Here is a 15,689-nt window from a genome sequence, read left to right as displayed (position 1 = left end):
GATGAACTGAGCCTGATCATGTAATGTTGTCTGAAAAGCAATGGGACGTGGTGCATCTGAAGGGATTTCTTTGTTTCTAGCAGATTTAAGTGGATAGGTTGCAGAAAACTTGAAAAGTAGCTGGCAAAGGAGAACCTGTAGGGGAGGGGCTCATTTGCTGGTAACAGCAACATAGAGCCCATTGGAAAAGCTCACCGAAGAACCCTTCTGTAAACAGTATGTTAACTTGCAGTGCTCTGATTACCCCTCCTCCTCCTAAGAGATCAACAATACCCCTCTCTTCTAAATAGGCTTTGTAAATAGTGAGAAAATCATGAGCTTAATCTTTGAGTGTAAACCATGCTAATGATCTGGGTATGAACCGTCCAGGGGGACAACACCACTGCTTTAGGGATTAAAGTTCTTGGGAAAGAGATGACTGGTCAACAGTCAACACAGGAGAAGGTTCTTTTTCATTTAGAGTCCCAACATTGAGTAGAGACACAATGCTTGCTACTCTGACGAGCCTGAGATAAAATGGCCTGATTGTGAGTGGCCCGGTGTTAGTTGCAATGTTTATTGTGCCTGAATCTGACGACACCGTGGGGGATGATATTTATTGAATGTGATAAACATTACCTATTACAAATTTTACCATTAAATGGGAGATGACATAAGCAGATTTTGGTGCCTACCACATCAGAATTTTCATGTCCCACTAGTTTCCTGGCCTTTTCCTCTCTTTAAATTCTGGCAGATATTGTCCTGCAAACATTTTACTGGGCGGCGGTGCTTTTCTTTTATTGCACACATTATTAACTGGGTACTATAAAAATGCAAACCTTGAAAGGCCAATATGTATGACAAACATACATTATTGGGCCACTCGCACATTAGGCCTTTAGGTATTAAACAAAAAAATGCTTTCTAGAAGGGCATTACTCACAAGCTCCGATGAGCAGGATGGACGTGTCCCTGTATTGGGGGCTGGAATCAGTAGGGACCTGAAACCAGGGGGCGTGTAGGGGCCACCAGTAGTAAAGGTGAACAATTATCTATGTGCACGGATCATGCAAAGTCATTTGAAGGTCGAGCTTGATACTTACCTTCATGCGACAAGAACAGATTCCTCAAATTATGTTCTAAGTGGGAAATGTATCGTGAATGTGATTGGCTTCTTGTAGCTACATTTATCATGTTATTTTGCTGCATTTAATCTGCTATTTGGGCATAAACTCGGGGTTCTGTACCTACACACGCAGTCTGAGATACTTCTGGATGCATTGCCATGGAACATGCTAGCCTGTGTGTCTGCATGCTTCTCCTACATACTTCCTCAACACATACACTTGTGCTAGAGTTTGACTTTTGATTTGAACTTTCTTCTGTCATTTCCTTTGTATTCAGTTCTGGACATAAGACACATGAAAATCCAAAGATTTGACTCAGTCCGTTCATTAAGCATGTTTGCCAACATTAGTGTCTAGATCTTGACTTTACTGAATCTGGGCTAATTGCTCAGCAACCTAATATTGTCATAGTTTATTTATTTATGTATTTACATTTACATTTATAGTATAATTTTACTTGCATACAACCAAAAACTGATTTCAGTTCCTCCTCACAACTTCACAGAATATTGATTGATCATTTCAACTCCTATACTCTACTTAGTTGCTTTGTCGCAATTGCAAAACTGCCCCTTCGCTGGATACATTTCAAGGCAGCCTGCCTTTGCTTCCTAGACTGATCCTTGCTGATGTTTTCTTGGATGTGAAGGAGTCTCTGTCCAATTTTCTCTCTTCACGACTCTCTGGGAAGCATTGGTTTGTAAATGTTATGGAATGTGTGCACTATCGAAAACCAAAATGACCAAGTAAACTCTTAGAGTTGTTTGTTAGCTTTGGAAGAGAATGGTATGTTGGGACATTGCTTGTATTTTTGTGTTAGTGCAGAAGTCAGCAAATTAAGGAAAGGCCTATTGGATGTGCCAATCCTTGTTTGTTTCTGTCAATGAAACGTGCTGAGTGCCAAGACTAAACAAAGCATGGATCCCATTCCCACTGTGTCATGGGGCTCAAGTTGTAGCTGTGAAATGAGGTCCACAGGTGTAAACATGTCTTCAGTTGCTTAAGATTCCTTCAGAAGTGACACAGCTTACCAGTTTGGTGTGGATGTTTCTTATTTGAGCAATCAAAAATTAGGTTTGCATATGGGTGTTTCTGTCTTAAGTGAAGTGGAATGCGGCCCAGAGAATTTACCTGTGACTAAAAGTAATTAGAGCATTTCAGTCATCATTTGTTGTTTTTTCTAGAAGTGGGTGGAATTCTACAGAGTTACCTAAAAACTGTGAGAATCTGCAGAGTTCTACGAGCAGCAGAGTTTGGTACATCATGCTGATTTCTAGCGCCAGGAGCTTGTCTCCATCTGTAAAATCAGTGCCAATGGCATCACGCAGCGCACCAGAGGGTGCTGCTTCTTTCTGCCGCTCGAGTAGATTTTCTACTCGAGAGACAACTTTCTCAACATGAGTGCCAGCTTTCTCAATACGAGTGGTAGTGACCTGCTGTAACCGTCCATGATGAGAAATCATACCGGGAGGTGGTCTAGCGCTCAATTTCTTCGCTCGTGCTTGCCCACTCAATGTAAGCTAGCCACTTGCAAGAAAAAAAGTCTGCAAAATGGCAGTTGACAGAGTTTTTCCAGAACTCTGCACTCCAAGTGGAGTGGGCAAAACTCCACGAACTCCACCGGAGGAGCAGAATTTACTGCCCACCCCTAGTTTTTTTCTCAGTGGTTCCATTGCTTGTCACTGTTGTTCCCTACCTCCTGGCAGCTGTTTCTACAGTTGTTGCTGCTGCTGGGGTTCCTGATGTTGTGGTAGCTACTATTGTCCCTGTTATGGTTAAAATTGATCGCAACCATGGCAGATGGCCCTGCCTAGCTGACAAATGTTTTTGCTAATGATATCCCTACTATGGTGGCAGTTGTGCTCACTTCTGGGTCCATTTTTTCAAAACTGCAATTGCAACAACTGTTGTCACTGCTATGGTAACAGCTGTGATGGAAGCATGCGGCACTGTGTGGTGGTCTCAATAATTCTATCAAGTCTTGGTTCAGCTGTTGTTGATATGGTCGTAGTTGCCCTTGCCACTGCAGTTGCTGCTGATGTGGGCCAAACTGTGATAGGAACTATTGTTGCTGCTTTTTTGTTAGTAGCTCTTCTTTCTACTGCTGTTGCTGCTGACTCCAGTTCATTATTTCTAGTTCTGTTGGCAAACTTTGAGTTTAATAACATGTGTGAATTGTTCTTCTTGTGTATGATTCCTGTGCATATTTTGATGTTTTATTGGATGCCAGCTAATACTTTGAAATTTCTTTACAAAAGTTGTGTTTTTGAGTTTAAAAGTAGGTTATTTATTTCCCATATTTTGTGTCCCCTTTTAGCTTAATAAGCAGCAGTTACAGACGATCAAGGATCGCTTCCAGTCCTTCCTGCGCGGGGACACACACATTGTGGCCGATGAAGCATTTTGCAATGCAGTTCGAAGTTATTTTGAGGCAAGTTTTATATTATTTCTTTTTCAAATTCAAAGTAAAGGTAACCTTTTATGTGCACTTTTACTTGAAATGTAATATCTAGTGTTGCAGCATCCTTGAGGCATTACTTTATCTAAAATAATCAGATATTTGTAGTCTTTGCTTTTTAATCTCAACGGCTGTGCCCTCCCCTTTTCTCTGTTTATTATAGTGCAGAATGTCTTTACAGCGCTTTACAGTCTTCCTCACACGTTATAATAAAACGTATGGCTAATTGGCCTACTTTAATTTTCACGAAGAAAATAATAGTTATACTGACATTTTTCGGTACCACGTAAAGCACATCGTTATCTTGTGGTTCAGTGTCTTACACCCCCAAACCCCGGTGGGCCAGCCGAGCACTTTGCCAGGGTCGGTTTTGTTCCCAGTCCGGCCCTGCACAGAGTGCAATAGAGGTGTTACTGAACCAGTGTGTGTTCAAGAGCCTTGAGCCTGTCATTTCCATGGGAAGGTCGGGGCCCTGGGCAATTGTGTACTTTGCCCATGCCTTGAAACGTCTCGTGACTTGTTGAGGTTGTGTGTGTAAGTCTGAATGTGCAGATAAACTTGCTTGCCCACCTTCAGTTCTGTACGAGGGGGTGTTCGGCCATTAGAGTTCATTTCTGTGGTGCGTGACTGGTTGTTTGTGAAGTAATCTAGTAGGTTAATTTCCAAAGATAGAGCTTACTTCTGAGCGCCTATTGTCTTTATATCAATACATAAAGATTGTTGCGTGGCTATCTTGACATTATCTAAGTAAATAGGAAATTTTGCAGTACATAATTTTTTGTCTATTAGGTTCGAGTGTGACAAATGCTGTAATAGACTCATGTACGTGTGTAACATAATGCTGGCGTGCGCTCTGTGGCTCTGCTGTAGGCTAACCTGACATGTGGAAGCTGTGGAGCAGTGGCGTTGGAGAATGCTGCTGTCTTGCAGTAAGGCCATCCCTCTGTTGGAGTCTATTGTAACTCGTGCTGTTTAGGGAATTGTCGTGCATGGCTCTCATAGTAAGCCTCTATTTCTAAATCTGATAAGTCACTGCTATGACATAGCAACAGTTGATAACTAAATTCGATACCCATTGTTGCCACTTCATGAAGGCCTACCAGGCTGACAGGGCTCTAGGAGACCCTCTCAGTGCAGCGCTTCTTGTCTGTTTTGACTGAAAGCTTAAAGCACAGCTAAAGGAGGGCGCGGGCAAGCAGGGAAGGTGGTTGGGGTTGGTTAGTATGGCAGGTAAGGTACTTCATTTCACATTTAGGTGAGGGGGAAAGGATAGGTTATGTATAGCTCCCCCATTATTCCTGTGCCACTGCATAGCAGTTGAAAGCAGGGGCAAATGATTTTGCAGGCATATATAACATAAACATATATTAGAGCAAAAAATGAATTATGGGTTGTTTTTCTTCTTTAGATTCTGAGTGACATCATAGACAGCTCTAGCTTTGTTCTCGTTGTCCATTTGATGTCACACAGAACCGCTCTGTGAAAAACATCCCTGGATTTTAGTGAGACACATCAAGAGTCATGGGAAACTAAAGAGATCCATCTTGATGGGTACCGCACATTTACTACCCCCGCTGTACAGTCCAGGAGGGGCAGACCCTCGGGAGGACTCTGTACGTATATCTCTAATACGCTAACCATGACAATAAAGCTCTTGACAAATGGCGGTCACGTTTTTTACCAGATTTTTTCCCTCGTCATTGGAGGCAATCGACAAATTATCTTGGTGAATTTATATAACAATATTCCCAAGGGAGACCACAAGCATGCACTCGAGGATATAAATAATTTGATCTATTGTGGTACAGACAGAGGCCATAAAGATACGTGTATTATTTTTTCCGGTGATTTTAACTGCCACTTATGCCCACATAGCAGTAAGGATACATGCGGTCTGTTAAATCCTTTGGGCGAAAGTTGCACCCATTTCGAGCACTCAGCGTTAGGTAACTCACTAAATGTTTTAATTCATGATTGGAATTTGGGTTATGCAAACGAGCTTTGTAACCCACAAATCAGTTTTCAACCCACCTTCTTTGGGCACGGACTACACTCCACGATAGACTTCATACTAATCACTAACAGCTATCGTCACAATATCCTCATGTTTAATACAGAGGATGTTGCTATGAGTGATCATTTTCCCATCAGTTTAATCTTTGACATTGGACTGAGGAACGGAAAACTACCAAACACAGTGGAAAATCTCTATGGTCATTCTATTCAAATGGCGAGAAAAAATGGTTACGCAATTAAATGGAAAATGGTTGATTCAGTCAACTTCTTGCATAGCCTAATTTCCAACCAATATTCTAACATCATGATCTGTTTGGCAGATTCTCCAGATCCCAACTTGGTCATTAAAGCTTTCCATTCGATTGCGCTGCAAATATCTAACAATTTGACTGGAATGCCCAGTGAAGGACGAGGAAAAAAGCTCGAGGGCTGGTTTAACTCTGAATGCAGCAAAGCCCATGCAAATCTAAAACAGTGCTTAAAAACCACGCCTAAGAACTACTTAGATATTAGAGCAGCCAGATTAGTTTATAAACTTTCCATACGAAAGCGAAAACAAGAGATTAAGGAGAATGCCTGGACTGCCCTAATAAAGGCGTCCTGTCTGAGAGACAATACTGCATTCTGGAAAGCAGTTAACGCTCCTTTTTTTATAGATAGAAAAACTGATGTGATAGACCTGGCAATTGAACAATCTGCCTGGGTCGATCACTACACTGAACTGTATAAGAAGGATAACTTGTGTAGTCTATTAACTCCTACACAAAGTACATCGAAAAATAGCCTGTCCACCTTAACTACGGGTTTCCCTCTGGATATTTCGTTTTCTGTAACAGAAATGGAGTTAGCCCTAACTGAAAGTTCAAATAACAAAGCTCCGGGCCCGGACGGGATTCCCATAGATCTATTCAAGGAAAACATCTCTTTTTGGGCCCCGCTCCTGACCAACTTATTAAACAGCTATAATAAAAAGGGTTTCCCCTTGACTTGGCAGGAAGCAATAATAGTCCCCATTTTTAAAAAAGGCGACCGCAATGATCCAAAATGTTATAGGCCTATCTCGCTGCTGGATTCGTTGATGAAAGTAGCCGGAAGACTTATCCTAAATAGATTACAGGTATGGGCCAAAGACAGTGACATCCTTTCTAAATTTCAATACGGTTTTAAAGAAGGACTAGGTACAGTCGAACAAGGACTTAATCTAGCTATTATAACTGCAAAATATACGATAGCTAAGAAGGGCAACCTTTTTATGACCTTTGTCGACTTAACTTCAGCCTTTGACTGTTTAGGCCATGAACTTTTGTGGGACACTTTAATCTCATTAGGCATTGATATGAACATCCTGAATTTTATCAAAGAGTTATATCGTGGAGCAGGAGCTAAGATCCGTTTTGGTAAAAATGGTGAATGCACAAACAAATTTCCTATCATGAAAGGTGTACGCCAGGGTTGCATCCTGGCTCCCTTTCTTTTTAACTTGTATATAAACGGTGTGGCTGAGTTTTTATTGAAGACGAAAGTAGATTATCCCCAGATAAACGGCGAGGCCGTTCCTATTTTATTATACGCTGATGATGCGGTTATCATGGCCAGAACTCAATTAGGGCTCCAAAAAGCGTTAATTAGCTTTTCAACTTTCATGTCATCCAGGGGCCTAAAAATTAATACTGGAAAAACTTTTACCATGAGTTGTTCATCAGCGTCCAAAGTTCCATGTAATACCTTTTTAAACCAGTCTAAGATAGAACTAATAGATTCATTTTCTTATTTAGGGATTTTATTTAACTACAGGGGTTCTTGGACACCAGCAGTCAACGTTAGAAATCTAGCTTTCGCACGCTCACTTGGAGCCTTGAAACAGTTCGCAAACAAATTAGGAGGTAGACCGGTCCGTATCTTAATGGACATCTACAAAGCTAAATGTGTTTCAATCGCTACATACGGAGCCGGCCTTTGGGGTATCGCAGACTGCCGGGTAATTCAAGTAAGGGAAAATATTTTCCTCCGGTATTTGCTAGCAGTCCCCAGGTCTATTTCCACGTATGTGTGCCATAATGAATTGAACATAACTTATATTTCTGATTTGATCAGAATTAGCCCCTTGTTACTGTGGTACAAGATTTGGACCTCATTAGCTACTACTCTAAATAGAACTGTCCTATCTGATTGTATTAACCTCGAAAGAAGTAAAAACATCCCATGGTTAGCATACATTAAGGCTTTTTTAACAAATATGGGCCTACCACATCATTTTAATAATCCAAGTTTATTATCCACGTTTTCAAGAAAGGATTTTAAAGATCGATGTCTTGCTTTCCTAGAAAACAGTAGGTGGACTAAAGAGAGCATGAAAAAATCTGTTTCACACCATCAGTTACTCCTTCAGGGCTTTGGTCTACAGTTTTATCTATCACCTGATTATACCTGTTATGATAGAATGTTACTGGCCCGTTTGAGAACTGATTGTTATTATAGGCTAATTACATTCCCTGAAACAAATAATTGGTCTCCCCATTTAATCAAATGTCCATGCGATGATATTTCTGAGCAATCATCTATTCATAGTCTTTTGTTCTGTAAATTCTATGCGTGGGGCAGAAAGAGACATTTGATACCTTTATTGAAAATTTGGGGTCTAAGGCAGTGTAGACCAGCCTTTGTAAAATTGCTTATGCTTGAAGATGAAATGACTGTTAAGGCTGTATCTAAATTTCTGAAATATGTAATCAGATGCAGATCTTCTATTTCCTAGTACCCCTTGATTTTATAAGTCTGTTTTATTAAGATGTAATTAATTGGATTTACTTGTACATTCTTTTTTAACATGTGATTGTTGTTTCTTTTGTGCTTTTATGGTTTTTAATGAAATCGAATAAAGCTATCTTTGACTTGACTTGACTAGTGAGACACATCTAAAATTCAATGTATGGCTCTCACCAAAAGGCATTAGCCTGAACGTTGGATTCTATATCACTACTGGGACGTAGCAATGGTGAGTTACAGAACTCTTAACTCACTGTGGCTATATCCTAAAGGAATTCCAGACTGCTGTGGCTACGGTTTATGAGAGCCTGTCAGAGCAGCTCTGGAATGCAGGGGGCACAGCTCTGAAGGAGAGGGAAGGGACGACACAGGAAGTGGTGGGGGTATGTGACGGTATGTCAGCTATTTCTTTTTAATTTAGGGACAGAAAGGAGAGGCTCCCTCATTACTCCTCTGCCCTGTGTAGCAGTTGAAAGCAGGGTCAGATGATTTGGGGAGTAGGCATACTTCACATAAAATAATAGATGAGAAAAAATTGTATTACAGGGATGTTTTTCACCTCGGGTTTCTGAGTGATGTCATATACAGTTCGAGCTTCGCTCTCGCTATTTCGTGTCACTCAGAACCCCTCAGTGAAAAACATCTCTATAATTCACTGTTATCCCTCCATATTTCGATATGTTCCTTGTTGCCATCAATCACTGAACCGTGATAAAGAGCATGCAAACCATGCCTAAGGTCACTAGTGCAGTTGTGAGTCAATTTGACTTGTGCTTGGGCATTATAGACTCACTGGGTCAATGGATAGTCACCTGACTGTTAAGGATGCAAATATTAACAGTCCAGGAAGAAAAATTAGCAAAAGAGAAGTAAAATCACGAGAATGAGCATCTATGCGGCTGATGTGTAGATGCAAACTCATGCATTTACATGCACCTCTGTCCTTAAAAGTAGGTTATGGTGTAGGGAATGCACGAGATGCATGATGATTTAAACCATGATGTTTTCTAAGTGTGTGCTCCACTCTAATCTCTCTAAGATCAGCTGAAAGCTTCCCATTCAGCTAGTAGCAACTGGCCCTCTTGGTATGTTTGAAAGGTTATTACATCCTCTTACCGATTGTTTTAACCTAGGGAATGGAAGCAGGGTGGAGTGACCAGGTGAAGCACATAGGAGCATGGCAAGAGTGCAATGGGCCCCCTGGGTTCAGGCCTTATCATTGGGTCATTAATTGGGGTGAAGAAGACCCACCATGCCCTGGAGCCCCTGTGCCACTCACTTGCTGAGCTAATGATAGCTATGCCCCTGCAGACAAATTCTCTCAAGGGTTGGCAGGTTGTCTTGGGATCCTTAGCAACCCTTTCTATTTGGGATTATCCAAGAGTGGATTTGAATCCCTGTGTCATTTAGTAATGGAGGATACAGTTTGTGCCACCATGGAAGTCTTGTTGAGTATCACCACCCCAGTGACAAACCATGTAACTATGCATCACATGTACTCGCTGGATGAAATGACTATGAACAGGAGTACAGGCCAGTGAACCTCTACAAGGAGGGATTACTACTCATAGCCCTGTTTTAGAAGACAAAGCAACAATAAACAAAATGCAAATCTAGGACATACACAATCCTAGTTTGAAAGTAGAATAACTGATATAGTTGTTCACCCCAAGTGAAGGCCAGGTAGGAAGCTCCAGTTGAAGCAGATGTACAGTGCTAAGTGCCCCGTAAACCAAAATAAATCACTCTATGACAGTCAATTTTACTTGTCTACTCATCCAAGCCATTTACACATAGTGTTTTCCCTAGTTAATTCATGTAAAATATTCTGCAGGAGCCCATCTCTTTAGTGCAACGTAGTAAAATCTGTGCTCGGAACGGCTGATGAGCAGGCAGAGGGTGGCTGTCAGAAGCTGCAGCTATGTATCATAACAGCAAAAACATACTGCTGGAGCTACCAACAGGCTTTCCACATATTGGTACAGACAGCATGTCAGTTCTTCTCTGCCCTTGAAGTTGCGATCTCAAGCTTCAAGTTCATCCAGCGTCTTAGTGATACAATTCTTATAAATAAAGACATCCAGTACTGAAAAGGGGATCTTTGTTTTGTGGATCCAGTGAAGTTGCACAGGTATGCTCTTTAGAGGCTACAATCTCTTACTGCAGTCTGGTATTTCTATCAGAGTGAAGGATTAAGCTATTGACCAAACTAGCAACTTCGTCATTAGCATTGGTAGATGTTTCTTCTACCTTATATAAATAGGCCACCAGCAAGTGAGGCAACAGGATACCAAGGCTCATTGTGCAATCTTCCTTTTTGACACAGCATCAGAATTCCAAAAGATGTGAGTATTTTGATCTTGCCCACCATTAGACCCCATTTGTCAACATCTATTGACATGGCTTTGGCATTAGCATCTCCTCCCCTTTGTAGCACATGATCATTTATAGACTTATACTTCTCAGATGTTGCAGCATGTAGATAGTGGGTAATCTAACAAATTGAAACCTCCTGTGTCAGGGGTTTTTAGGGACTTTATCAGCATGCTGAATGATCCTCAGACACTTCTGGGCTTTAAAAGAATGGCTGCAATGTGTGCAAACCCAACATGAAGTTGTGAATTATGTCTTCATTCTTGAGTAAGTGCTGCACAATCAGTTTGATGCAATGGGCTGCACAGCCCATTCTGCATTCTCCATCCGCTATGACTTTAGCAATGTTATTGCTATTGTGAGTGGCAACAAATCTAATCCCGAGACTGTGGGTTGGAGCCTTTTGTTGACATTGGTATTGAATTCTACCAGGATGTTGGCAGCTGTGAATGCTTATTCCACGGGGAATACTGAACAGAGACTCCTGTTGTGCAGTGATGCACATTTAGTCTGTTTCTTGACAAATGCTCCACATGTATTTAGTGAGATGTATACACTGCACAGTTCTCCCATTGCCTTAGCAACCAATTCTAGCACTTTATGTTGCAGCTTTGGCATAGTGATAGTTGAAAATAGGTCTGGCTTTAAACCTTTCATTTTGGACAAAAGACCTCCACAAATTGCATAAATCCCTCTCCTTCCACCAAGGTAAATAGGAAAAGTTGATTTTCCTTCATGTTGACCAGTTTACTGTATAAAAGCGGACCAGATTACAGTTTTGGCACGGTGTATCCTTGATGAACATAGATATGAGAGTACTTTGTTTTTTTGACAGTTTTGCTGTTAATCCCACTGCAAGTGTCTTCTGTGGAAGTAGTCTGATTAGATCCTTTGGGGTGACTATGGTGTCCCCATCGACCTTGTGCCTAGCAGAGTTTGCTGCTGGTGCTGAATGCATTCGGTGAGCAGCTAAGTTGCTTATTGTGTCAATTACGTCACATTTTTCTCCATAATCATGACTGGGTGTGTGTGAAATCATGTAGTTTGTTTTTGAGCAATTATGTGAAATCTCAGGAAAATTAAGCAAAATTATGTGAAATTCAAATTAGTAATTTAGTGTTGTATTTTAGCCTGTAATGCGTCCATGTCCATGTTTGGCACAAGGATGCATTACACGCATTACACCATTAACCTTATGAAAAACAAACCTCCAATCCTTTGAAGAAATCTGGCAAGAAACATCGGTGCCCTTGAGAGAGGAGTACCAGAACAGATAGAAGATCATAATTGGACCCCATAAAATTAAAACTACACTCGTATAATTCACACAATTTCTCAAAATGTGTGACTGTACACAGGGTGTACAGTAATTTGTAAAAAATTATACTGTTACGCTATGTTATGTAACTATGCTGCTGCTTGTGGCAAAATTATAATGCAAGAGCATGGGAACAATGTGAACAACCAGAACATGAGCTGCGAACAGCCATCACTAACCTCAACCCCTTGGTAGCAATGGCACAGATCAAACAGACTTAACTCAGAGATAATGTGTAAAGTATTTATGAAGTAATAAAATAGTTATAAAGTTGAAATGCAAAACAATAAAAATCCCAAAACTAATTGAATATTTAGTGTACAATTTAGTAAACAAAATGACACAAAATCAATCGGATCCTGAGATATGAATTTTTAAAGTTTAAATAGAAATAGCACAAAGGGGCAATGATTGTCAATATCTGCCGTAGAACAGGACCAAAGTGCAATTTGACTTTGGCCGCGATGGAGAGCAGGTCTGATCCACTAACCAGGTTTGTCCTGGTCAAAGATTTTATGTTCTGACTTTAGTCCTGTAAGCCCCAATCACCACAGGAGTACACCTCTAAAGCCCCCCCTCCCCAGGGCCTCATGGGAGGCACTTACAGAATTACATGGTGGGAAGCAGAGGCCAACAGGAAGGTCCATTCCTGGTTGAGTTGCCACTGGTCATTTAGGCAGTTGCAGGAAAAGGCCTCTTATAGCTTGTTATGTCCATGTACCTTTAATAGGAGGCCAGCCACTTGAATCTTAGAGTCCATTTATTTATCCTGGGTATAAGAAAGAGAGCAGATTCAATCTTCTAGGCTCATTTCAGGTCTTGCAAAACATGTTCAGTTCCTCTTCTGATCTTCCACAGGTCCAGGAGTGCTCTGAAGTGGGTACCTGCAGATGCCACAGCTATGCTTGTGCTCTGGGGCTAACCTTTCACACATTTGGGCATTTTCAAGAAGGCTGAATTCTTCTGCCAATCTAAACTTGGGCTCTCAAGGCTGTGGTGTATGTGTGCAGCCTCTGTGCCCCAGCAAACTCAGAGACAGACATCTGGAAGGAGAAACACTGAGCTTTCAGCAACCAGATGGTGAATACACACAAATTGTTTTGGAATTCTGTTGCCCCCCACTGTCATGTGAAAAACCCAAGCAGATCTGTCAAGCAGCTCTTGACACTCCAGCAGAATCTGAAAACTGATATCAATAAGCATCCCACTGTGATGTAGGTCAGGCTGGCTGAAGGGACAAAATAAGGGTACAGGCTTGGGTGTTAGCTTCATCTGCTTGTGACAGCGTGGACATCTTTGCAATTAATCCAGTACATGGGCCCAGCTAACAAGCCTACAGAGACTAAAGGCCTTGGGCGTGAGAAGATTTTGTGCCTGTCAAGGGCACACCATCACCTCCCCATACCAAAGTCTTTTGCCCCTTCCCTAGGAGCAAATCATGCCTCATTCACATCCACTGAAATGCTAATTACTGGCCGGCAAAAGGGAAAGAGCAGCAAAATGTAGATTTAGCTTCCAGGGACTTCAGGCTGGGCAAAGGTGACTTTTTAAAAGTTATCCTTCCGAAATATTGATTGCAATTCCCACTTTATCAGTGAAGTGGGCTTGTAATAAATATTTCAAAAAGTCCAAAAATTAAGTTTGGAGCAGTTTCTCATGTGGTGATAAATTAATACACTTAATATTGTATCCAAATGCCTTCTTAGTAGCCAAACCTGCTATAGTGAAAACAGCTGTTGATGTTCTAGCCAGTGTAAGAATTTGTTTAATATGACCCTTAACTTGCCCTACCTTTTAATACCGTACATCTTGCCTTAATTGACAGTAAGGCTTACTTAGGGATGACTTATACAAATTTAAAATAGGGGGTTGTAGGCCTGTCAAAAGTGATTATTTTGACAGGATGAATTTGCACTTTATTGTTCAAAGCTCTTTATTGCATGTTAAAAAAGGAAAATCGGTGAATAGTGAGCGATACATCACTCCATAATGAAACCAAGTATATCACATTGCAACATGAATTCCAACAAATCTAGCCTCACACACCCTCTCCCCCGGGGTACTCACAGCCAATGTCCTCTATGCAGTAAGGCACTTCGGACCATTTGTGAGTTCGCCCTAATCAGCATTTTCAGTCAGTGCGTAGATATCAGCATCTGTGAAGGGCGGCAAGCATAGATATCTAGGGAACATTAATTTTTGAAATTCCACAGACAGACGAGCAATGTATGGGTGCCAGAGCTCCATAAGAGTTGCTCTGAGCGGTGAGTGCAAGGGTAAGTTTCTCCATTCCCAGAATGTGCCATAGGCGGTAAAGACATCCACGATGCATCGGGAGTTTCAGTGCCCCAGTGCGCAAGGATGTTCTGGAGGGCTGTCCCTAAAGCAAGAGTTGTGCTTCGCCCTCTACTGGATCTAAGTGGAAAGGTGAGAGCATTTGGAAGCCATAGGATAGTATATGTGGGTAAACTAGGTAGTTGTGTGTTAAAGTGGGTGTCTATGTCAGTTAGGATCGAGTCCCAGTACTGTGTAAGTTTGGGGCAGTCCCAGTGCAAGTGGAGTAATGTTCCAGAGGACCCACAACTTCTCTAGCAGTCCACACTATGTGCAGGGTTACCCCTGTGTAGGCGCGCCGATGAAAGATACAAATATGTAACTACTTTAGTAGCAGTCTCAATGCTAGTTGTTTTACGCGCTCCTCCCATTGCTTATGTGTAAACTGTCATCCTAATTCAAGTACCCATTGTTTCTGCCCCAAGATCTTATGCTGGGGGGTGGCTTGTTGCACAACACCATACAGTTCCATGATGAGGTGATTATCTGAGGTCTTCGTTACCAACCACCTTTCAAAGGGAGTAAGGGCGCGATGTGCCTCAGTGCGTACAGTTGGGTGTGTTGGGCCTGAATGTAGTGCATTCTCTCAGATTCTGGCAGCACTTAATCTGCATGAAATTGTTCAATGGGCTTAGGGCCCTCTTGATCAAATAGGTGGCCGATAGATCTCAACCCTGCTTGTGGCCATGGCTGGAATGTGGCCTGGTCAAGTCCCTGTGTAAAGTTGATGTTGCCTACGATCAGTTTTAGCAGGGAGGGAAATGATGATGAGCCCTTGTGCGTTGCAACTCAATCCCACACCTCAAGGGTGGCTTTAGTCACGGGAGGAGTAAAGGCCCCACACTCTCTTTGGTCATCTCAGAAACACTACCTTCCACAAATGTGACCCAGCAACCGCGTGTTTCTTGGATTCTTCCCAAGTCCATTCCACCACATACCAGAGCTGAGACACTTGTTAGTGCAGGAGGTATGGAATCCCCAAACCCCCTTCTTTTGGGGGCCTGTAACTCTGATCTTGACTCATACGCGGTCTTCCCTCTACCCAAACAAATTGGTTATTTCTCCCTGCAGGGACTGGCTCATACCTATGGGATGGTCAATCGGGGGAGCCTGGAAGAGGTACAGGATTGTTGGGAGAGTAGCCATCTTTAGTGCAGCTACATGGCCAAGCCAGGCCAGCCATTAGTGTTTCCATTGGGCCAGTTCTCTCTTAATTAGCCAAAGTAAGCTTTGTTAGTCATGAGCTGTGATCGCCTTCATCGTTGGGGCCAACTGGACCCCTATATATGGGATCGAAGTAGTCATCCACCATACT

At 41.9% G+C, this 15,689-nt stretch overlaps 1 protein-coding gene across 7 annotated transcripts in view; it reads left to right on the top strand.

Annotated features, from left to right (window-relative positions):
• Nucleotides 1-15,689, top strand: part of CADPS2 (calcium dependent secretion activator 2) — a 1,645,358-nt gene that overhangs the window by 364,221 nt on the left and 1,265,448 nt on the right. For all 7 annotated transcript variants that reach the window (XM_085654189.1, XM_085654188.1, XM_085654187.1 and 4 more), the window contains exon 2: nucleotides 3,427-3,540. In XM_085654189.1, the coding sequence (XP_085510315.1) occupies nucleotides 3,427-3,540 (114 nt within the window). The remainder of the gene's footprint in view (nucleotides 1-3,426; nucleotides 3,541-15,689) is intronic.

The sequence above is a fragment of the Triturus cristatus genome, chromosome 4_1 (genome assembly GCF_964204655.1).
Source record: "Triturus cristatus chromosome 4_1, aTriCri1.1, whole genome shotgun sequence".
Lineage (NCBI taxonomy): Eukaryota > Metazoa > Chordata > Amphibia > Caudata > Salamandridae > Triturus > Triturus cristatus.
Note: the sequence above shows the minus strand (reverse complement) of the source record. Positions and strands in the feature narration are given on the sequence as shown.